General features: G+C 49.7%; 1 protein-coding gene across 9 annotated transcripts in view; it reads left to right on the top strand.

Moving 5' to 3' along the window:
* The window catches only part of BMAL1 (basic helix-loop-helix ARNT like 1), a 100,846-nt gene that overhangs the window by 73,174 nt on the left and 3,828 nt on the right, over positions 1-23,844 (top strand). For 3 of the 9 annotated variants that reach the window (XM_025894165.2, XM_025894163.2, XM_025894168.2), the window contains 11 exons: positions 161-318; positions 2,115-2,194; positions 6,742-6,834; positions 8,182-8,299; positions 9,935-10,084; positions 12,546-12,789; positions 13,879-13,985; positions 15,313-15,463; positions 16,349-16,437; positions 17,954-18,062; positions 20,655-20,748. In XM_025894165.2, the coding sequence (XP_025749950.1) occupies positions 161-318; positions 2,115-2,194; positions 6,742-6,834; positions 8,182-8,299; positions 9,935-10,084; positions 12,546-12,789; positions 13,879-13,985; positions 15,313-15,463; positions 16,349-16,437; positions 17,954-18,062; positions 20,655-20,748 (1,393 nt within the window). Of the gene's footprint in view, positions 1-160; positions 319-2,114; positions 2,195-6,111; positions 6,200-6,741; positions 6,835-8,181; positions 8,300-9,934; positions 10,085-12,542; positions 12,790-13,878; positions 13,986-15,312; positions 15,464-16,253; positions 16,438-17,953; positions 18,063-20,654; positions 20,749-23,844 lie in introns of those variants that run through there. The other 6 variants (XM_025894164.2, XM_025894161.2, XM_025894166.2 and 3 more) reach the window with 4 other exon arrangements.

Here is a 23,844-nt window from a genome sequence, read left to right as displayed (position 1 = left end):
TTTGGTGACTTTAGTAGAAAAGCCGAGTTCCAAGCCTTGCGCAGATTCTAAACGTTGCCCTGTCGGGGGAATGTCAGAAGCCGTGATAACTTATTTTTGTCATTGTCTCCTTGAGGCTCGACTTCATTTTCTAGAAATCATTTTTCCTGTTGTTGTGCAGGGAAGCTCACAGTCAGATTGAAAAGAGGCGTCGGGATAAAATGAACAGCTTCATTGATGAATTGGCTTCTTTGGTGCCCACGTGCAATGCCATGTCCAGGAAATTAGATAAACTTACTGTGCTGAGGATGGCCGTTCAGCACATGAAAACATTACGAGGTAAGACTTTATTGTTCTTGATGCCCTTGCCCACACATGTTCCCTCCCTTGCCTAGGGTGTGCCTGAGTCCCCAGGACCGTGTGTATTATTTGCCAGTGTGTAGCCTTGAGTAACTGTCCTTCCCGGCAGTAGACCTGATGCCAAATGAAGTGATTCCTGAGCTTATGTGGGTGTCCATTTGGGATTTTGCGGTCCTACATCCCCAGGGAGTAGAGGCTGTGGTCTGTGCGCGCGTCTGCACGTGTATGTGATAGGCAGGCTACGTGCATGTCGGGGAGGACCCACATCTTGCCTGTGTCTGTGCGCTGGGCCCCACCTGCCCAGTGATCACCATCAGACATGCAGGTGCCCTTGGTGACGCAGAGAAGTCTGTTGCTGTTTTTAAGGGGAAAATTCACCGTGGCTCCTTTAAAGAGTGAGTCACTGGTTGATGGTTCTTGCTGCGTTTTACTGTCAGGGATGAACACTGATGATATTTTCATGTTCCTGGAATTTTCCCAAACCAGATAGACTCTCTAAGAAGGAGGCAGTATTTTCCTTCTTTTCTGAGTGTGGGATGGGTGAGAACACAGAGGCAGAAATGTGGAAGCAACTTACCCAGGCCGCAGGGGAAAGCTGCAGTGTCGCAGGCACTCTAGTGAACGCTGGGCCTGGCATGTCCCATGGCCTGTCTTGGACCTTTGAGGAAATTGGAAAGTGGGCGCTCAGTCAGACCTCTGACCTGCGTGGTAAAAGAATTGCGTCTTTATGTTTCCACAAAGCCACCAGAAAGAAGGAGTAGCCGGTTTCGTCTGCCTTTTGATCACTGTTCAGACACATCAGCATCGTGTCCTGTGCTGTGAGGGTGGCATCTAAACATTACTATTAGGGAAGATTGTGGGGATTAAATTATTATAAGCTCATTTTTTATTAAATTGGAAGGAAACGAGGGACAAATCTCGAGTTATATAAAAAGCGGGGATGTGGCTCAGTGTGTGCCTTGGTAGTTGATAGGAAAGTCAGACACATTCTGTCAACCTCCTCCTTCGCCGTGGTACTGAGAATTGCTACAGATCTTTTCCATTTTATTTCTTCACTGTTCTAACCATTTTTGCAGATTCCAAGGTCATTTGCTGCCAGCATTTTTCCCTGTTACTATACGGTGTTCTCCTGTATGGTGTTCTCTCGTACGGTGTTTTTCCTATACGGTGTTCTCTATATGGTGCCAGACGGATGGCCTTTTAAGCATCTTGTCCCCTTTCAGCCCGAGGAGCCAGAGTTGTATTCACTGAAGTAATGCATTTCTCTGGGTTGCCAAGCTCATTTACCTCACCCTGATGAAGAAGCACTCCCACTAAATGCCTTCTACAGTATATTTATTTACTCAGAGCCTGGCCGCCTGGGTGATTTCCCAGGAAGGCTCAGCGTGGTCATTTGAGGGACTGCTAGACGACGCATTTAATGTCGGCCCTGGGAGGAGGGAACCCTCCCAGGAGCCTCTGCCGGTTGACTTCCAAAGCTGCCTTCTCTCTCTGAAGCAGATTTATACTTCCATCTATGACCTCTTGGCTCCCCTACAGTGACCAGAGCAAACCTGTTAGGTCCCCTGTGGGCAGCAGTGTTGTCTTTTCAATGGATCCTGTCCGAAGCCCGATCTAGCCCTGTGTCTGTTAAGGAAAAAGGAGAGAACGTTGAAGTCCCAGGTGGTAGGGACGAGGCCACATCTGGAAGGTCGGAGGCAGTGAAGTGCTATGAGCCATTCCCTGAATAGAAAGTGTACCAACTCTCTCTCTTTTTTTTTTTTTTCCTCCCTCAGGTGCCACCAACCCATACACAGAAGCAAACTACAAACCAACTTTTCTGTCAGATGATGAATTGAAACACCTCATTCTCAGGGTATGTCACAATTAGGAGCTTGTCTTATCCATGCTTACACATTTCAGTGTGAGGTACCAGAGTGTGGGAATTTGATGTCTAAACATTGGGCCTTTGGAGGCTGACTTCGTCTTTTCGGGTCTCCACAGCTGTCTGGACAGTCCCCACAGTCCTTCCACTCTTGCTTAGACAAAAATGGAAGGCCCAGGCTACTGTGATTTTTAAGTGGAAGGAGGCAGGATTTTGTACACATAGGTAGTTAAGAACCCCATTCCTGCGTGAAGGTTTTAGAAAGGGACAGGCACTGATAACAGCGGAGAATTTGTCTTCTCCTCACCTAACCGCTAGCACAAAAACATCCACATACATCTTGACACTAAAATCCCATCAAAGCAAGAAAGCTTCCAAAGACCTCTCTGCCCAAGGAGGAAAAGAAATGGGGGCGGTGAGGCTGTCCCCTCTGGACCAGCGCACTCGCTTGTCTTGCTCGTCTCTGTGGAGAGGTGGCACCACGAGAGCTTGGCTTCCATGTGGCATTAGGTCTGCCTCCGGGTGGAGCAAGACCAACTTGGAAACTGAAGGGAAAGAAACGGGATTCAGAAGCCTGCCCTCTGGCCAATTGTGAACAGAAAAACAGAAAAATGTCACCCGCCTCCGTCCCCCCACAGCCAGGGTGGACGTCGCTTGCTAAGCCCCTATGGCATCTGGGCACCTTGCTTTCAGCAGACATTTGCCAGGCCTCAGGCTCGAGGCCACTCTGTCGTCACCCTGACTTTCCTCTCTGCCTGTCTTCTGGTCCTCTGTAAGTCTGGCCCGTGTGCTCACTCCAGCATTCTCTGTCCATCCCCTCCTGACATGTTCTCTCAGTTGGAAAGCTTTCAGCTGCAAGGAACAGATGACCTGATGAACAGATAGGGTTTTGTTTCCCAAATACAGCCGGTCCTGCGGTAGGCCGGGAGGGGTTGGTGTGGTGGCTCAGTGAGGGTGGCCGGAGCCAGGCTCTGTCTGTCTTCGCGAACGGTCGTGCCGAGCTCGTGTGCAGCCTGCTTCCTCGGTGTAGCCACACCAGCCAGAAACAAGGGGCAGGGGAGGGTCCGGGCCAGCTGTCCCCTTTCTCAAGAAAGGATATGCCTTCCTAAAAGCCCGATAGTAGATGTCAGCTTCTCCGGAAGGTGTTAATTGATGACCACTAGCTTCAGGGCAAGGATTTAGATTTTTTCCAGCCTCCACAGTAGAGGCGGACAAGAGTCCCCCATCAGCATTGGCCACACACACTTTCCAGAGCCACGTCCATTTGCTAGATTTTTCCTTCAGAAGTGGCTCTCAGGACCCAGTGCAGAACTTCAGCTGTGGTCTGGTTGGCCTGGGGTTGAAAGGGCCTGGCTCCCTCCTTGCCGTAGAAGCCATCATATTAGTGCCACGTTTTGGACCACTGTAATACCGTCCCTCCCACTCTCTTAGGGATTATTGTGAGGCCAAGTTTTTTCCATCCTGTATAGGTGTGGTTTGCTTTTTTTGAACTTCTGTTTCTGTCAAAAAATATTTATTGGATGGTCTTACGTTCCAGTTAGTCATTAGTGATCCTTCAAGGCTTCTTGTGACTGGTACATCTGATAGGCATGCCTTCTATGTCTTTCGTTCACTAATGCCCCAGATATTTCTGAGACTTAGTTCTGTGTGCGTGGCACTGTTCTGGGTACATCCAAGTCAACAATAAACACGTTGTGGGGGGGCCGGGCATCCCAGCAAGTCTGTGATGGTCCCTGGGCTGCCTCCCTCAGGGCACAGCTCTGCACTCCTCTCTTCATCCCCCTTCATCAAGCCATCCCTATTCTCAGGGAGGACTTGCTGGAGTTAAGATACACACTGTGCCTGCAGCATCTCTGGAGAAACCGCCAGGGCCGGCTTCACGGGTGGCAGCCTCTGTAGCCACACAGGGCCACACCGGGAGTGTAATGCTCTGCTCTTGCCCTCTGGAAGGGCATCATGTCCTGGGCCCCACAAATCCTGTGGCTTGTCCTGATTGCCATACTGCTAATTTGATGTTTTTTTGTTTTTTAAAAATTTTATTTATTTGTCGGAGAGAGCGAGAGTGTGAGCACAAGCAGGGAGAGCAGCAGGGAGAGGGAGAAGCAGGCTTCCCGCCGAGCAGGGAGCCCAATGTGGGGCTCGATCCCAGGACCCCGGGATCATGACCTGAGGCGAAGGCAGATGCTTAACCGACTGAGCCACCCAGGCGCCCTCCACAAATGTGTTTTATTTTGAATATATATATATATATATATATAAGTATATGAAATTCCTATTATATATAACAGGTTTATATGTTTATATATATTTACATATAATAAATATAAACTTCTTTTGTAATGGCAAATGCTCAATAACTTTCTCCTTTTCTAAATTTCCTGTCCAATGCCCACACTTGTCAGGGTATGGAACAAGGATTTTCCTGCCATTTAAACTAAATACCTCATCTTGGGTTTGCCTTTCCTGTGCTTCCGTGTCCTCCAGCATCTGTAGGACACAGTGGTGATGTGTCTCTCCTGACGAAACTCTTCTGCCCTCCCTGGCGTGCGTCCGTGGTGACGAAGCACGGTCCAATCCCTCGCCACTTCCAGGTACCCAGTGCCCAGGAATTTGCTTCAACAGAAGGCAGGGTCCGCTCAGATGTTTGAGCGGTTCAGCCGCGGGAACTGGACTTCTGTGTTCCCTTCCCAGTGCACGTCTGACGGACCGCTTTCTCTACTGAGAGCTTTCCAAATGGCTTCCATGATGGTGTGTCAGGGAGCAGTCAGCCTGAGCAGTGGATGATGGCTGGGTACTCCACCTCCCCATCTTCTGATAACTAGGCGGACCCCGCCAGGGCTTCTGTGTCCCTTACTAAGCCTGTCCTTCCCCGAGAGGGAGCCTGTCCTGTCTCCATGTGGCCCCGTGGTGCTGGTGGCATTCTCCTAGTCTCTGCTCATCTGCTGTCCCCTGGGACCCAGCTCCTTCACCTGGTGGCGTTTATCTGCCTGAGGGAAACCGAGTCAGAACGTGTTGAGCCTCTCCTCCCTGATGATTCGCTGGCCTTTGGAGCCCTCTTGCTCTCCCTGGACGTGTTGAGACCCACTTTGTTGATGTCACAGGTTCAGGCCCAACTCTGCCCAGCATTCCCTCCAGGATGTCATCGGCAGCTTCTTCCGAGGCACCTTCTGTGCCACTTCACTTCATCCGTGAAAAGCCTCAAAACACTTCTGTGAGATGGGAGATTGCCTGCAAGGCGGTGCCGAAGTTATTAATACCCTAGCTCTTGACTGAATGAGGCTTCCAGCAGATGGTGCTTGGAAAGTCTCTTCTCCGCTGTCCTCCCCCGCCCCTGTGCTAGCTTAGGAGGAGCTCAGCCCCAGCTCCCTTCCGGCTGAGGGGCCTGGCGCGGTCTCGGCAGTGGTGGTTCGGTCCCTCCTGCCGCCTTCATGGCCGCCCTGGTGCGTGTGCCGTGGTTTTCCTCTGGCACATTAACTCATTTCTTACTTCTTTGAATTATAGTACATCCCCCAAGACCCTTTTGTGGGAAGGGGATTGGAGTTTCTCTAGATTCTTCCCAAGAAGAGACCAAGGACTGGTGAATAAAGATGTTGAATTAGAACTGTGGGAGCTGAGCATAAATGCAAGTGCGTGACTGAGTGTGGAGCCCCCTCCCCGCCGCTGGGAGGCCCCCAGCGGGAGCTGAGTGGTTGGCCATCTGCAGAGCTGTGGGCAGCATTCACACAGAGGCCACGGAGCCTAATACCTCAGGCGCTACAGCTCTGGTGTTTATCTGCTTCAGCCTGACGGCATCCTGTCTCAATATCCATATGCCTGTCTTGGGACTTTAGATTTTTACCTGTATTTAAGGTGAAGAGGGAAGGAGAATGTAGGAGAAATTTTTGCTTTGCTTTTCTTGTCTCCCTTAGGATATAAGCAGCCCAGCCCTGGATCCAGAAATGATAGTCAAGAACAGTAGTTCTCAATCCTTGTACATGAAAATCATTTGGAGTAGGGGTGAGAACAAGACTCCTGATCCAGCGCCCCCCCCCCCCCCCGACCAGGAGCATAAGAACAACAAACAACACACCACTCCCCATGCTGAGAAGCACTGTTCAAGAGCATGCTCTGTAAACGGAAGCGTTCAAGTTGAGGATAGATGGTGGTCAGGATACAGGAGAGGGGGTTTTGATCTTAAAGGTTCCTTTCAATCTCAGATTCTGTGATTCTACACAGTTATGATTAAAGCAATAAAATAGGACTTCTCCGGACCTTGATACTCTCAAAGGAAAAGTCTTAAAGTGAATTCACTGTTGTAACAGAAATTACTTCAGTTGGACCGTCCCCTGTAATCATTAGATGATCTATGTGTCTGGACCTGCCTGGGAGAGCATCTTACTCCTCTCCTGATGCATTAGTTGTGAGCATCCTGTGACTATCAATGAGTACAGTTCTGTGCTTTGGATACTTAGCAAACCAAGTCCTTATTTGCTATCAGAGTGATTACAAATCGTGTTTCCTAAAGTGTGATAAATTGATTATCCATTTCTCCTGATTAGGCAGCAGATGGATTTTTGTTTGTCGTAGGATGTGACCGAGGGAAGATCCTCTTTGTCTCCGAGTCTGTCTTCAAGATCCTCAACTACAGTCAGGTATGGCTCCTGTTTGGGTTGGTGGTGGGCAGGCTCCCAGCAGCCAGAAAGGTCGCCCCGCATTTTAGAATAATTATAATATACAAGTCACATGGAAGATGCTTGTACCGTCCTCCCACACACACCCAGTGCTTCTTCCAGAAAATTTGTCATTTCTTAACAGAGAAATGAATTTAAACCTAAAAAAAAAAAATCTTTTTTTTTTTTTTTTAAAGATTCATTTATTTTTGAGAGAGAGAGAGTGAGAGCATGTGTGCATGCGTGCATGGTGGGGAGGGGCAGAGGGAAAGAGAATCTTAAGCAGACCGTGCACTCAGTGCGGAGCCCAATGTAGGGCTCGATCTCACGACCCGGAGATCATGACCTGAGCTAAAATCAAGTGTCGGGCACTTAACCAACTGAGCCCCCCAGGGGCCCCTAGAAAAAGACTTTTGGATATGTTCCACGTTTCCCTCACAGGAAGGTTTAACTGATCTCATCAGCAGCTTTATACTTTCTTGTTGCTACCCAATGACTATGCCACAACTGAAGGGGGGTGGGAGGCGGGAGGGGCTATCTGACAGGGAAAGGCAGGTCAGAGAATACCCAGAGAATAAAACAATTGGGAATCCACCGATACTTTGTGATGATGTATCCCTTTTGAATTCTGTTGAACCGTGGCTTCCTCTAAAAAAAAAAAAAAAAAAAAAAAAAATGACCCTAATAACCCCTACCTTTTATGATTGTTCATAGGATCAAATAAGATAAACATTCCCAAAAGCTTCTAGAGCAGAGTTTTTCATTTACTCTGTCCCCAACATTTTTACTCATCCATTCATTCACTCACTCCTTCACCTACTGGTGTTTGCACGGGAAGTTGGTAAGGCAGCAGAATTGAAGAATCAAAAAAACGTGTATACATTTGAAGGGATGTAAGTTGAATGTGTCCACAGTGTCTTGCTCTTCTTGGTCTTCAAGCAAAGTTATGAAGGGGGTCGTGGCTGAAGAGCACGGAGCCTCGGGCTAGAGTCTGCACCCACGCCCTGTGTCCCTAGAAGGGCTTTCGTGGGCATCAGAAATCAGTCAAAGGGAACGTGTGCAGCTGAAAGATTCCTGCCTTCGAGGAGCATGAACTATTTATAGAAGTATCAATATAATTAAGCCCTTTTCCCCTCATGTGTTATCAAAAGCAAACTCCCAATGCCTCGTTCCCTGTGTCTATATCTCGGCAGAGTGATTGGATAGGTGTACGTGTTCACATGGGAAATCTTTTAAATTCTCCTGCTTAGAAAGACAAAGGCAAAGCACCCTGCTGGGTAGGTTCTGTTCCACGCGCCGTTGACGCGTTTCCGTGCTTCATCCCCTCAGAATGATCTGATCGGTCAGAGTTTGTTTGACTACCTGCACCCTAAAGACATCGCCAAAGTGAAGGAACAGCTCTCGTCCTCAGACACGGCGCCCCGGGAGCGGCTCATAGATGCAAAAAGTGAGTCCGGGAGAAGGCTGCGGCTGCGTCCTCGGGGCTCCCTCTGACCGCGAGCGAGGACAGCCGCTTGTGGCCCCCGCGCTCGGCCTCTGGCCCCCCTCCTCTCTGCCCTTTATCTGGGTCACAGGTGCTCTCTTTGGCTCAAGTCGGTCCTTCACCTTCCTTCCTGTTTGTTTGTTTTGTTTCACATAAAGAAGCAACAGCTCAATGTCCAAATCCACTGAGAGGAAAAACAGCTACTTTGATTCTTTCTGGTTTTTAGTCTTTTTTTCTCCCCCCGCCCATAATCTAGAACTTCCCACTTGTATGCTCCTGAGTTTCAAGGGCTCACGCCAGTTTGATTGGTTCCCCCCGAAAAAAATTCCCTCGGTTTACCTGAGTTACACACATGCAGCCTCCTAAGATAAAAGTAAGAAAACATGAAACATAAAAGTTTCTTTGGCCAAAGTGGTTCCTCGTTAGTCGGCTCCCCTTCCTGGCTTCCTTCTTTAGCCGGGGAACCACCGTTCAGGCCCTCCCCCACCCCACCCCGCCCTCCGTGCCTCCGGAGTGAGGCCCTGTAGCCCTCCTCCCATCAGTCCTGTGGCTCCAGCAGCTGAGAATGTGGTGGAGTCTGGAGGCAGATTGCCAGGCGCACTTCCTGGTTCCCTGATTTTTTTCTAGCTGTGTGACCTTGAGCAAGTTACTTAACCTCTCTGTGCCTCCGTTTCCTTATCTGCAAAATAGTACCTGTTTCACTGGGTAGTTATGAGGATTAAATATATTAACATACATAAAGCCCGCGGGGCAGTTCCTGGCACACAATAGGCACGATTGTCAGTATTGTGATATTTTCATTAAGTTCCTAAAAGTTCAACACAGCCCCTGGTACCTGTTGCCTTTTATAGTCTGGCCCTGGCAGTTTTTGGCAGGGACATGAGAAGAAGAAGGTGATGTTTGGTTCTTGCCTTTAAGGCTCTCACCATATAGTCAGGGAGACCAGGAGACAGCACCCTGCGTACTAGGTACTGCCCTAGAAATCGTACCAGGCATCGAGAACAGACGACTCATTCTCGTGTGGGTGCGAGGACAGGCATCCCCGAGTAGGTGACAGCTGGGGTGCGTCTGAAAGGGTGATTACTGTGTGCCAGGCCATGAAGAGATGAACAGAGCAGGGAAAACGATTTCTGGATGGACACACAGGTGTAGCACCCACTCTGTGGCTGGAGCAAACCGAGCAGGGGCAGGGACGGCGGGCCCGGGCGCATCCCGATCCCGGGGGTGGCTGTGGGAGGTAGGCCGGAGGGGGGACACCCAGCAGGAGCCCCGGGCAGCGGCCCCTCCTCTGATGGTCGCCCCCATGGTGGGCGTGTGTCATCCCTGGACCCGGTCTGTAGACCAGTAGCCCAGCGTTCATAGCAGGATTACGGTCCTGCTCCTCCTACCAGTAGCTGCATTCTCCGTGATCTGGAAACCTTTCCAGACGGACAGCCCACTTCCCCACGTTGCGTCTTTTATGGCCTACACTGAGGAGGAATGGTGTGGTCATTATAGAACAGTGAGGCAGGAAAGAAGAGGCTTTCTTCAAGGTCACACTCCCCCTCCTGACAGACAGTACTACTCTCAGTTTATCACATTTTGTGTATTGATTTGCAGCTGGACTTCCAGTTAAAACAGATATAACCCCTGGGCCATCTCGATTATGTTCTGGAGCACGACGTTCTTTCTTCTGTAGGATGAAGTGTAACAGGCCTTCAGTAAAGGTGGAAGACAAGGATTTCCCCTCTACCTGCTCAAAGAAAAAAGGTAACCACTTCACTTCTTTAAAATCTTAATACAGTGAGGCAGGGGGGCTCCTGGATGGCTCAGTCTGTGAAGCGTCCGACTCTGGGTTTCAGCTCAGGTCATGAGCTTTCGGTCGTGGGATCGAGCCCCACGTCGGGCTCTGGCGCTCAGAATGGAGTCAGCTTCAGAATCTCTCTCCCTGTCCCTCCTGTGCGTGCGCTCTCTCTCGCTCTCTCTCTCTCTCTCTCTCTCTCACAAATAAAATCTTTAAAAAAAAAAAAATAATAAAATCCTAATACAGGGGAGGCTGGCTTTGTGCACTGGGGGGCTCAGCAGGGCATGGGGTCGGTGGTCCCTTGCAGACCCCAGGACTGCAGCCAGTACCATTCTCCCCCTACAGGGTAGGGCCTTTGGGGAGCAGGAGAGATTGGGAAGCCCTGGTGGTTGTCACCCTGACAGCGATTCGTGGGAAAGCTTCCTCCGTGTAAATCCGGTCTGTTTTAAAGTGGCTGAGAAGGACTACCCTCAGCCCAGTGCCAGCCACTCCGAGCATCCCGCCCATCCACTGAAATGACTCTTGCTCAGTTCACCCAGGACTGTCACGTTGCTAGACACAACGGACACTTCATTTTTCTTCCATCTTAAAGTATTTTTTCCCCCAGGACTCCATGAAACCTCACTCTTCTCGTCTCTCCCAGCCTCTGCCACAGTAGGGCCCTCTCCCGACTTCCTTTTGCTGGCTCCTCATCTGTCCTGAGCCACCTTTCTATCCACACTTGACCCTTAGGTGGTGTCATCTGCTCCCTTAGCTTGCCGTTTCCCGTATATGCCAGTAACGCCCAAGTTTATATTTCTGGCCCAGACTTCTCCTTTGAGCTCCGGATCCGTAAACCCACTTCTTCTTACATCTGCCTGCTCCGCTATCCTCAGGGGCACCTCAAACATGATCTGTGTAAGAGTGACCACCCGAGCCCCTCCGCGCCGCCCAGTTGCACATACTGGAAGCTGGGGAGGCACCCTCAGCCCGATTCACTCTGTCTCCCACTCCGGTGACGAAGACTGTGTGTACCCACCTCCTTGTTTACCGTATCACTCGGACCCCGGCCCCCCCGTGCGCTCACCGCGGCTCCTCACACTTGCCATCTCCCCACACGACAGCCAGAATGATCTTTTTGAAGCACAGCTTTCTCTCGGCTCCCCGTGTAAAACCCTGCAGCGTTCCCCGCTGCTCTTGGAGAGAAGCTGAGAGTCCATGATGGTGCACCCTCCGCCCCCCGCCACTCCGTGTGCTCAGCTGTGCTGACTTCCTGTCCATGCCTCGCCCCCCTTTCTGCCCCAGGTCTCCGTCCGTCCATGCTGGCCCCGCCCCCCCCACCCCGCAGCTCCCTTCAGCCAGCTGGTCCTTTAGAGCTGGGCGTCCGGGGCTGCCGCTCACCCCCTCAGGTTACTTGTTTGACGTCTGTCTCCGCACAGGGGCTAGAAACTCCATGCTGGCGCGTCTGATGGGTTTCCCAGTTTCCCAGTAACTAGCACAGACCCGCCGCTTCATAAACACTCTGTAAGGATGCGTTTATTGTTGAAATCCACAGGTGGTTCCACACTGAATGTGTCCCCAAGTGAAATCCTCCCTCTTCTCTACAGCATACTCTCTGTTCTCTCTTCCCTGAGTCCGGGAGCAACGAGCATGCAATCCAAAAAAGTTGGGGGTCCCCTTCATTTTCTTTCGCGCCAAATGTTTTGATATCCATACCAAATCTCAAGAGTTCCCAGAAACTTGTCCCACGTGCCTCCCCGCTGCCTCGCCCTCTGCAGTACCAGAGCACAGCCCTCCTCATCTGTCGCCGTCCCCGCTCAGGCTTGTCTTCCTCCTGCTCCTTACCCATCCAGTTTCCCTAGCGCTCTGCTCCTGGAGTGTCCAAAGCACCATTTGCTTTCGCTGTTTCCCCACTTATGTGCCTTTGGAAGCTCCCCATTCCCTGTCTGAGAAACACACGTTTGTTAACAAATAGTCTAAGACCCCAGTCATCTGTGCCCACTCGCCTTTCCAGCTCTGTGTCCAGCCCCGCCCAGGCGCCCCCTTTCCACTTCAACCACGCCGAGCCCTCCGTTGTTTCTCGTACTGGATGCGCCTCCGCGCTTTGTACCTTCTCGACCTTCGCCCATTCTAGTCCCTTAGCCAGTGCTCATCCTTTTTGATCCACCTCCTGCCTGGTTTTCCTGGGCAGCCCTCCTCTCCCCAGGTAGACTGAGCTACTCCTTCCTTGGTATACGTGACGCTCTTGGCATGACCAGTCCAGCCCCGCACGCATGACACTGGATGATAGCGGCCCACTGCCGTGCCTTCCTCTCTCTCTCGAGTCCCCCGTCCGGAGAGCAAAGCTTCTTTATTGTTTGACTCCCTTCCCGCATCCCAGCCCACCCCAGGCTGGCGAGCCTGCTTGCCCCCAGCCTGACACTGACCGCGGACTTTGCTTTCTAGCAGATCGAAAGAGCTTCTGCACCATCCACAGCACAGGGTACCTGAAGAGCTGGCCGCCCACAAAGATGGGGCTGGACGAGGACAGCGAACCGGACAACGAGGGCTGTAACCTCAGCTGTCTCGTCGCCATCGGACGCCTGCATTCGCACGTGGTTCCGCAGCCGGTGAACGGGGAAATCAGGGTGAAGTCTATGGAGTATGTGTCTCGGCACGCGATAGACGGGAAGTTTGTTTTTGTAGACCAGAGGTGAGAGTCTGCGTGCTACCCGTGAACACTGACCGTTTAAGATTGTCACCTCTGAGTAAAGCAGAGCAGGCTGGGCCATCAGGGTAAAGAGAGAAGGAAGCGATGGGGATCTCTGCTAAAAAATGAGACCCTTCGGAATATCATCGTATATACAGAGATTTTGTCTTTAACACTCTTTGGCACGTAGAGACAGCTAAGTAGGTGACATCGTGGTTCGATGTCCGTGGCCAGGAGAGAAATGGTAGGCATAGGATGCTGCTGTCTGAATGTGTGTGGAACGTTCAGAAACATGGCTGTGATTGAAATTCTGGAACGTAGGACTTGGAAAAGATGACCTAGTCCTGAGCTGTCTGATGCAATGGTCTTTGGCTATGGTAATCTCATCCGGCTATTCAAGTCTTGGTTAAAACTAAGCTAGAAGTTCCTCCGGCTCACTAGCCATATTGCGGGTACTCTTTAGCAATGTGAGGCTAATGGCACAGATCGAGAACATCGCCATTGCAGAAAGCTCCGTTGGCAACACTGATCTAGTCTAGTCTCATTTTTCTGGGTGAGGACCTGGGGCCCCAACTGAAGACCGGCCGCCTCCCATTCACAGCACAGTGGTAGTAGACCTGAGCTTGAGGACCCTGATGTGCCCAGTTTGCCGTCTGTGGCCTCGTGGAGAATATTCACAGGCTGATAAGTTTTCTGGCTATTAGAAATAGTTGCTACATGCAGGAAAAGGGCGCCGCCACTTTTCAAGGCCCTTATGGCCCCCGCCACTGGAGCTTCTGATGTTTGGCCATTTGATTAAAAAAAAAAAAAAAAGTAATGGAGAAGCTTTGCCCTGAGGTTTGGGTTTCTATCACATTTTTATCTGACTACTATAGTTACCATTTTTAAGTCTCCTTTCTTGGGATAACGACTCCTTTGAGAGCCTTCTTTTCTTTCTCTTCCCTCTGTTTTTAGAGTGTTGGTAAAGTTCAGTTGCACGAAAAAAATACATCCACCCAGCTTGGACCTTGTTCTGATCAGCACATTGGGGTTCATCCACTGCAGAGATGCTGTTAATTGTCTGAATAACTTTCTTTTTTAAAAAAATTCTAGGGCAACAGCTATTTTGGCATATTTACCACAAGAACTTCTAGGCACATCATGTTATGAATATTTTCACCAAGATGACATAGGACATCTCGCAGAATGTCATAGGCAAGGTAAGCTGGGCGGGTACAAAAGGTCTTCACTTTAAGGTGTCCCCCTGCTTTGAAACTAGTCCACATAAAGGTTCCAGAGAAATCTGCCCCCAGTGATGTGGGAGTCAGCCAGGCCAGGAGTCTTCAGGCCAAAACATGTCTGAGAAGAGGCTGATGTTCCCGGGCCCCGTTTAGCCCCTCACAGTGAACCCACCTCAGACTGTCTAGCAGTTTCTTGTACGTAGGACAGCGCGGTTTCTGGAAAGCATCTCTTGTTCTTGTTACACGGACCCTGTAAAGATTTGGTGTGGCTCAAACAGATCTGATTCTCTTTTCCGTAAAATCCTGCCATGCTTCCTGTATTTCCCTCTTGACTTATGGCGCGGGCACATAACCAGCCTCCCGAGAGAGGAGCCAGTACTGAGCCCTTCCCTCGTTCATTCACCCAGACGTGCGTTTCCAAAGAGGCCCCTTCTTGCACCTCTGCTACCGCACCCCTAGTTCAGGCCCTTGTGCCCAGCCGGTAATTGTGAGAGACTCCTAGCAGGCCCCCTTCTGCCCCACCTTCCACCTTCCATGTTCCATAGTTGTCCTGTTTACACCCCAATGGATTAAGCTTGATAATGTCCCATCCTTCCTTAAACCTCCTGCCTTAAAACCTTTGACCAGCATTCAAGACCTTCCACCTCCTGACCCGGACCCCCCTTCCCAGCTTCACCTCCCCACCCCCCCACCCCCCGCTTGCAGAGGCATCGGGGACATCTCCTCACTTCCTGCCCCCACCAGGGCATGCCATGCGCCGGGCACTGCTGGGTCCTTCCCTCCCTCCTGTCCACACACCTGTACTCCTCCCTCGAGGCTCTGATCTCTTTCTCTGCATGGCTGCCTCTCACGTCCCTCTCCTGAGGGCAGGGGCCGCGTGCTGTCTCCCCTCTCTCTCCAGTGCCCGGCCCGTGAAAGGTGCCGGTTACATGTTTGTGACATGGAAGAATGAAGTTTGACTAGGTGGGTGACCCTCCCTGGATTCAGAAGTCCTAAAAATGCTGTTCCGCCATCAGGCTTTGTGATGGGGAAAGGACGCGGGCCCCCGGGACGTTTGTTGCTCCCTTCAAAGCTCGTCCCAGTCTGATGTCGATAGCCTTCGTTTCATACACTGAACAACAGCAAGCGACTCCCACATGAACCGAAAGGCTCCGAACGAAGCCCTCGGAAACAACCCATTCTCCGAGGGCCCGCGCCCCCGTCTGATGACACAGTGATGGCTCTGGAACCTTGGCACATTTAGGATTTGGCTGGTTTCGTATGTTGGCCTGCGGGAACCATGTTCATGGCTTCTTTGCATTTTCAGTTTTACAGACGAGAGAAAAGATTACGACTAACTGCTATAAGTTTAAAATCAAAGATGGTTCTTTCATCACACTGCGGAGTCGATGGTTCAGTTTCATGAACCCTTGGACCAAGGAAGTCGAATACATTGTCTCAACCAACACTGTTGTTTTGTAAGTGTTTTCCCCGTATCAGAAGCTCCCTTGCTTCAGAGATCTAGAAGCCTGGGGCTGTCTCCCTGGGAAAGTGGGCGCGGGCGGCAGCGAGTATCCCAGCCTTCACCACTAGCTTGCTGATACCCTCTGAAGCCTCAGGGTTGGCAGAAGCCCACAGGGTTGTTAACAAAGAACACGCTTCCACACGGAGACCGCGCAGGCCCCTGGCTTGTGGAGTTGCTCCCGGAGACAGCAGCGTTTCCTGCCCAGTACAGCAGTTAGCGTTTGAATCCCGGCGGCCCTGCACCCTGGGTGCCCCTGGTGCTGCCGTGGACGGAAGGGTTGACGGTCGGTGAGAGGCTCGCCCAGGTGCCCGTTCAGACCAGCCCGGGCTGCAGATGGCCGGGTGTCTGTGCCCGCCAGGCAGGCGGCCCCAGTGCTGGTGGCCAAAAGCCTGCCTCAGGCTCGGTCCCCTGCTAGGCGAGAAGGGAAGGACCTGCTCCTTGGCCAGAACTGCTCCGCACATCTCCTTCCCCGTGGTGTCCAGACCCAGCCCCCGTGGCTGGAGCCGAGTTGGGGGGGCGGGCAGGGCGTGGTGCCCCTGCAGACTGGTGGGGGTGGAGGCCTTGTAGCGAAGGCCGCGCGCGGCTGCAGTCCCCTTCTCTGCCGGACCGTGTGTCCCATACGGACCAGGAAGGCCCAGGCAGGCAGTGCGGCCCAAGGCCGGGATGCTGCCCGTCCCGTCCTGAAACAGTGAGGAGCCCTGCTGAGCCACTCAGACAGACACTTCCTTTTCTGGCCTGTCCAGGTCCAGAGTGGACACCGGACACCTTGGCCAAGGTGAAAGGTGCACGGTTCTGAGCAGGCCTGACTCATGTTTCCTTATTGCTGGGATGTTCACAGAGCCAACGTCCTGGAAGGCGGGGACCCAGCCTTCCCGCAGCTCACAGCGTCCCCCCACAGCATGGACAGCATGCTGCCCTCTGGAGAAGGTAACTATGGGCTGCAGGGGCATCGGGGCTTGCCCATGAGAAGCCGCTTGTGGCCAGCATACCCTGTCCCCAAGTAGCTGGTGTCCCCAGCCCCCATGTAAGAAAGGAGGCCCCAGGGGATGAGCACTAAGGACGTTGTCCTCTCATATTCTCTGCTGAGCCTGGAATACAGGGAGCTCAATTTTTGCTTTTCCTGAGGCTGCCTGGACCCTGGAAACCCTTGAAACAGCAAACTCCCTGCTCCTCTTGGGCCTTCCTCCATGTTGCCCAGTGACTGGGACGTGGTGCCTTTTGGTGACTGTCGCTGGCTCCAGTGGTGGGCGGAGGGTGTCCGTCAGCACTGGGCTATGTGCCATACGGAGCAGGGCTCCCTCCCGGCCCCAGCCCCTGCTCTCTGCACCTGACTCATCCTTCCACGGGACCACCTCTGCTTGCATGGCTTCCCTCAGTCCCGTCTCCACCAGGGACTCCTACATCCAGTCTCTGTCTCCAGAGCTCTAGGTCTGTCCCTCCAGCCACCTCCTGGACAGAGCCACCTGGAGTCTCAAAAGCACCTGAAATTCAGCCTCTCCAAACCCAGTCTCTGCGCTCCTCTGGTTGCTTAAGCCAGAAACCTTGACGACTCCTTCTCACCCGTTCTCTCTGAACACGAAATCCTGTCCCTTCTACCTGTTAGACTTCTCCGTTTCCCTCCCATCTGTCGCCTGGATCACTGCAGAGAGTTCTCTAACCCTAGCCTCACTCCCCCACCCAGCCCCCTTTCTCCACTGTCATTCATTCTCCGTGCAGTGGACTTTGCAGTAACCCAGTCTAAGTGCCTTTTCTGTGGGAAGTGCTTTGGCACCCCTTATCCTCGGGATCCTGCCCAAATCCGTTAGTACAGTATCCAGGGCCTTTCATGATCAGATGGGTAGCTCCTGCGGTGTCATCTGTCACTCCTTCCTCATTCACGAGGGATCTCTTGGGAGTAGTCTCCCAAGTTTCGTCCTCCCTCAGTGCTCTTGCATATATTGGCGGCTGTGGGTGGAATGCCTTCCCCTCCTCGCCTCTCTGCCAAGCTAATTTCTCATCCTCTCTCAAGACTCAGCTCAGAGTTAAACTTTCCCAGGAAGCTGCACCTGGCCCTGGAGGAGTTGGGTGCCTTGGGCTTACCGGTAAAGCTTACTGCACTTGGCTCCAGCCATTGTTCATCTTGTCTGTCTCCCTGTTAGACTGTGAGCTCCTTGAGGGCAGAGCTTGCTGACTTACCTCTGTGACCCTGGCTTGCATATGGTGGTGGTCAGGAAACAGATGTTGAGTGCAGGAGGGGAATTAGATGCTTTGCTTTGGTCTCTGATCCTGGACGCAGACTTGAGCCTTCTGCTGGAATGCCTTTTCCTGACGAGCTGCGCTGTTGCCCCTAAGGGCGTAACCCGAAGGTTGAACTTCAAGTGGATCACAAGATGAACTGGTTTTAACTCATAATAGCATTTCTTCCTCGGTTGCCCTTTCCCACTCTCAGATTCCTTTGTTGTAGGTGGCCCAAAGAGGACCCACCCCACTGTTCCAGGGATTCCAGGGGGAACCAGGGCTGGGGCAGGCAAAATAGGTCGAATGATTGCTGAAGAAATCATGGAGATCCACAGGCAAGTAACACCTTCTAGTTGCACCCTTAAACCAGTGGTTCTCTACCCAGGGCATTTTACCCCTCAAGGGATGTTTTGTAGTATCTGGAGACATTTGTGGTTGTCATACCGGGTAGGATGTTGCTGTTAAACATTCCAGTGGATAGAGACCAGGGATGCTGCTTGTTACACATCGTGTAGTACACAGGGCAGCCTCCCTCCCATTTCCCCCACCCCCAACAAAGAACTTTCCAGTCCAAAATGCCAGTAGTGCCGAGATTGAGAAATCTTGCTTTAAAGACTGAAACCCAAACAGGCCAGAGTTAAAGGGAATTCTTTGGGAGACTCACTTTTCTTATTACTTTGTTTTATGACTCAAGGAGCTAATGAGGATGGATGAACACTAACAATGCAGGACTGCAGGAGTGGTGACAGTGATCTGGGCCTTAACAAAGCATTAGCTGCTTCTAGTCAAAAAGCTGCCTGGCTTTAGTAATAGAGACCAAGCAGAAGCTCTCTTGAGAGGGCTTCTTTTCCATACGTAAGAGAGGGGAAGTAGTTTACTTGGGTTTGAGTTCTGGGCCTCTACTTGGCTGTGCTTAAGAGATTCACTTAACTTCTGGTCTCTGTTGAGTTAAGCCATAAAAGGCGGGTAATAACTATCTCTCAAGGATTGCTTTAGGAGTGTGAGAGGTCTCAGGAACATTTCTAGAACAGAAACTGACATATGGTGAGTGCTCAAAACTTGTTTAAATCTGAGTCTTTAAGAGTAGTGATTAAGAGGGAAGCAGTTACATGTTCATCTGAATTTGGGGGATGGAGAGGGTAGTAACCAGGCCCTTAGGAATGCACACTTAATGGAACATAATAAGAAAAGGGAAAAATTATTCCCTGCCGCCACTGGATTGATTCTCTCAGAATTGAAAGCTGCTCTTGTGTTCTACTTGGGCCATAGAGGGGCTCTTATCCCAGTAGACAGGACAGTTCTGTTCCAACCCTGTGGGAATGGTGGCTAGGACCCCTTGGTCTACTTCAGGAACATGTCAGGGCAGTGTGCAGTGATAATCAGATTCTTACTGGCCACTATAGACATACTCTGTGCCTTGCTTGAAACCATCCAAGAACGGTGTAAAACCATCCTTGACCTCAAGGATCTTACGATGGTTGAGAAGTCTGTTTTCTTTATGATAATAGAAAAAAGGGAGAGTGTGTGAGCTGAAGCAAGGAAGGGAGATTGCTAAGAATCCTAATAAAAAATGCTAAGAAGTTTAGACAGGAAAAAAATTGTAAGACCCCATTCATTGTAGGATGCTGAACAGATGTCCAAAATGTTAATAACATTATTATGTTAATGCTAATAAGCATATGGAAGTTGGATTGGAATAGGAAGAGATGAAGGTGAACATGCTTCGTAACCCAGGAATGAGGCCCATCCCTCAGTGATGATACTGTCGCAAAGAAAAATCAGTAATTGAAGGACTAGAAGATGAAGTAACAATGAAAAGGCAATGCCAAGATGGGAAACCCAGGAAAATAGTGGTTTCCTAGACATAAGTAAAGGAAGATGGGAGACAGCAATTTAGTAAGTGATTAGTACCCATCTGTGTGCGCTGAGAGTGCATGGCATATAGTTGTATCCTGCCTTTGAGGAGCTTATGATCCTGGAGAGAGAAAGCTTATTCACTCCCAAGTCTACAGAACCAGGCAGCAGAGGCCAATGGCCAGAGGACTGCTGAGCACTTGGGAGCGGGCCGCCTGGGGAACCCGGAAGCTGCATTCGTCCCTGTAGAAGCTAAGGGCCTGGTGGTCACACAGCTGCCACCGTACGCGGGCTTCCCCGCCAGGCCATTCCTTCCTTTCCTGAGCTCCCTCAGCCTGACGAGCGTGTGTGCGGGTTTACAGTTCTAAGACTTTCTCTGTTAATCTCCTATGCGGAGAAACCTACTAGCTGAGAGGGCCTGGACCCGCTGTTCATCGCCTGTTGCTTTCAAAGGCGGTGGAACAGTTGCCCTCCTCCTCCTCCTGCGAGGCTACTTTCCAGGTGTAGCTGAGCCACCCCAGCACCTTCCATTTCCTAAGAGTATTCACTAGTGGAAAAGTGTCTGTAGGGGATAGGGTAAATCACTTGCTGTGGTTTCTAGTTTATGGTCTCAAAGATAGAGGTTGAAGTTCTCAAGTCCCCTCCAACCCTGAGATCTGGATTCTGTAAGAATGAAACTGGCCACTTACTTGAAACTCAGTGACCTGAAATCCAAACCCGAAACCAAGGCTTTGCCAGTGAGATGCTGGACTCCAGGGACGGCAGTCTAGACCAGGTGCCTGTGGGATAAGTAACAGCTCCTCGCCTGTTTTTGTAAACATAACTTTATTGGAACACAGCTACACCCATTCATCTCCACATTGTCTGTGGCTGCTTTCAAGCTACAGTGGCAGAGCTGAGCAGTTGGGATCAAGACCTTCTGGCCTACAGAGCCTAGGCAGTTACTGCGTGGCCCTTTCCAGAAGGTTTGCCAGTCCCTATTCGAGTTCTTCATCCTTCTTTCCCACCCCCACCCCTAACACCCCACTGAAGAAAAGGAAAGCAATACAACTAACTCCTCTTTTCTCTGACAGAATAAGAGGGTCCTCACCTTCCAGTTGTGGCTCCAGCCCATTAAACATCACAAGTACACCTCCCCCTGATGCCTCTTCTCCAGGAGGCAAGAAGGTAAGGCTGATGACTCTTAGACTAAGGTCCTTCTTAATCCAGAGAGCCTCTTGCCCAAGTTCTGAAATGTTGGGGGTGGGAGTATGTGATTACCGTTGTGGTTGCTGAAACAAGTTGGACTCTTTTAAGTAAAGGCATCTGGGTGAGTTTAGGTATAAAGCATTTGGGTGGAGCTAGAGAGGCTTGCTGATATCCATAGTGGATTTATTCCATGTGAATAGGGGAAGGCAGAAAGAATGTTCTAAGGAATGGGGAGGCCATTGCATTGAGGGAGCAATTCAAGAGCTCCCATGAAGGAAGGATTAGTGAGTACCTCACAGAAAAAAACTATCTAGTTCGCTGCCAAGAATTTTCAAGGGAGAAAATATCACTAGTCTCTGGTGCAGGCATGGGAAATGGTAATACTAAGCAGGAGCACTTTGGTGCTTTGGAGGGCAAGCCATGCCTTCGCAGCTGCAGAATACGTGGGGGGTCTGCTGCCTGGGTTTCCTGTGATAGGACGGCACTGTGGACAAGGACTGTATCAGTCGCCAGCCCTCATGAAGAGTTGGCTAGAAGATTACACCATCAATAAGCTTAGAAACCACTCATCTGTTTTCATCTTTGCCAGAGAATATGCAAGTGTAGAGCCATGTTAATTGTAAATCATAAATCTGTAGTGCCTGATGGTAATACAGGTTAGAATGATCCAGAAATCTTTGGACATAGTCTTCCTTCCCCTACCTCCCAAAACATACAGAGAGAAAGAATATTGTAATTTACATAGACAGGACTCCTAGAACACAAATTGTATCAAAAGCAGGAAACTGCATTCCTCTGAGGCTCAGGTTACCAGGAGCTATGGTGCTACCAGGTAGGATGGGGCAAGGGTGGTTGGTGAGTAGAGAGGGCAAGGACTCCTGCTTCTCCCAGGGTGGCTCTATTATATACAGCAATCTGCTGTAAAAATTTCTATTTGAAAATAAGTTTTGATTCAACCCCCACTAAAGATTTCAAAGTCAATAAATTAATGGGTAAGAGTGATCAGTGAAAGATAGACCTAGGCTTGAAGCCTGGCCTTGCCATGACCCTGTATAATTATTTAGCCCTAGTTTTGTTTTATAACAGGGCTCCTATAGGTTAGGACACTCAGCATCTTTGCATATGAAGTCCTGTTATGAGGTAATATATGTGAAAGTGCCTGGCTTTTGGTAATGACTCAGAAGATAGCGCCAACAGATAAAAGCCTAGGCTTGGTACATCCCCAATCCCTGTTTACAGGTTTTTCTCTTAGGCCTGTTCTCCTGTTACATCCCTAGGTCCTTCCTCCATATTGGATCCACCATCTCCTTGGGGTGGTATCCCTTTCTCTGCTTCTCAGTTCAACTTTTAGGCACTTGACTTCCTGGTATTACCAAGAATCCCATTACTCTGTTTTGAAAGGTTATCACGCCAGTATAGTCCTTAAATATCACTCAGGGAACTTCTATGTACATTTTCTCATCTTAGCCTCACAACTTTATAGGTGGCAAAATCTAAGCTCCCAAATAGTAAATGCTGGGCTAATCATTTAACAAGTATAGCCCCAAACTTAAAGTCAGGTCTCTCTGACTTTTGATTCTTTCCACACCAACAACTTCAGAGATCTAATACTGTACTCTACGTCACAAAGCCCCAAGTATTTTTTAGGCATTAATGGAAAAATTTTTTTCTTGGGGCTTATAAAAATGGATCTGAGAGAAAAAAACTCTGAATACATTCTGACCCTCAGCAACAGGACTCGTAAGAGCAGCTTAAACGAGACAGGAGTTAGAAAGGACAGCAGCACATTGTACCAAAGCCAGGAGAGTAAAGGTGGCCCCATGCTTCCAGCCCTTCCAGTCACTTTTAAATTGAGCAGGTCCAAAAATGAGCCATGTAGCTTGACCGTTATTTCATTCAGGGTCAAGCTAAAAAAGTGAGGCTCTAAGTGCACCTCCTAGGTTCCAGGAGTCTGGACATCCAGAGGCACTAAGGCAGGTTCGGTTAAAGCAACAGTTCCCTGGTGTTGAGGGGGGCAAGATCCTTTCAGGGATCTGCAAGGTCAAAATTATTTTCATAATCTAAAAATTTTTTTTCTCTGTGTTGATACATGAACTAATAGTGCAAAAAGCAGCGTTGGGTAAAACTGCTGGTGCTTTGGGAAAAATCATGGCAGTGGCACCAACCAGGACTAGTAGTCCGTGTAGTCTTCCTCACCATATGCTCACAATAAAAAAAAAAATTTCAAGCCAGTTTCATTTAAGGATATCCTTAATAAGCAGTAAAAGTAGTTTATAAAAATCCTTGAGTAAATCTTTCTAACAAGGTTACAAAATGGGAAGTATGCGTAAAGCACTTGTGCTGCACACTGAAGTACAATGGTCGTCTCAAGGAAAAGTACCCGCGTGGCTAAGTTATGAGCTAAATGAACTGCTTCTGTCAAAGGACACCATTTTTACTATTGCAAACTATGGTTGTTCAGACTTGGGTATTTAGCATACTTTTTTTTTTTTCTTGAAAATGAATGAACTGGTGAGTTTAAGGAAGACAGCTGACAGAATTTGTTGCCCATGATAAAACTTAGCTTTCAAGCAAAAATTAGAATTTTTGGAAAACTTGTATCTTTGAACTCAACAGCTTCCCAAAACTTACTATTACCTCACCATCAGAAATAACTTTTAGCAATGGGGATGTTTTGAGTTATAATGAAATGTGTCAACATCAGCAAGTGTTTTCCAAATGACCACTGCAGCAAGATACTTCAAAATCATGCAAATGTATACCAATGGATTTTTATATAATAGAGTACAAGAATTTCATTGATAAGGTTTCCGATTCCACACTGCACCTTATCTTTAAGAAACTTCCATTTGTTGGGTTTTGATGTAATATCAAAGACTACCAAAGTTATTTGAGAAAGCTATTAAAAAGGACCTCCCTTTCCCAACTACATACCTGATTTCCTTCATATACTCCAATCAGACATCTAAATAGACCGAAGAAAATGAGAATCCTGTTAAATCCTATTAAGGCAGACATTTAATTTGCAAAAAAATTTTTTTTAAATGACATTTTTTTGCTATTTTAGAAAAGCTA

The sequence above is a fragment of the Callorhinus ursinus genome, unplaced genomic scaffold, assembly GCF_003265705.2.
Source record: "Callorhinus ursinus isolate GAN/ISIS: 27379988/994484 unplaced genomic scaffold, GSC_fseal_2.0 scaffold49, whole genome shotgun sequence".
In the NCBI taxonomy this organism is placed as follows: domain Eukaryota; kingdom Metazoa; phylum Chordata; class Mammalia; order Carnivora; family Otariidae; genus Callorhinus; species Callorhinus ursinus.
This window is presented reverse-complemented; position numbering and strand designations above follow the sequence as displayed.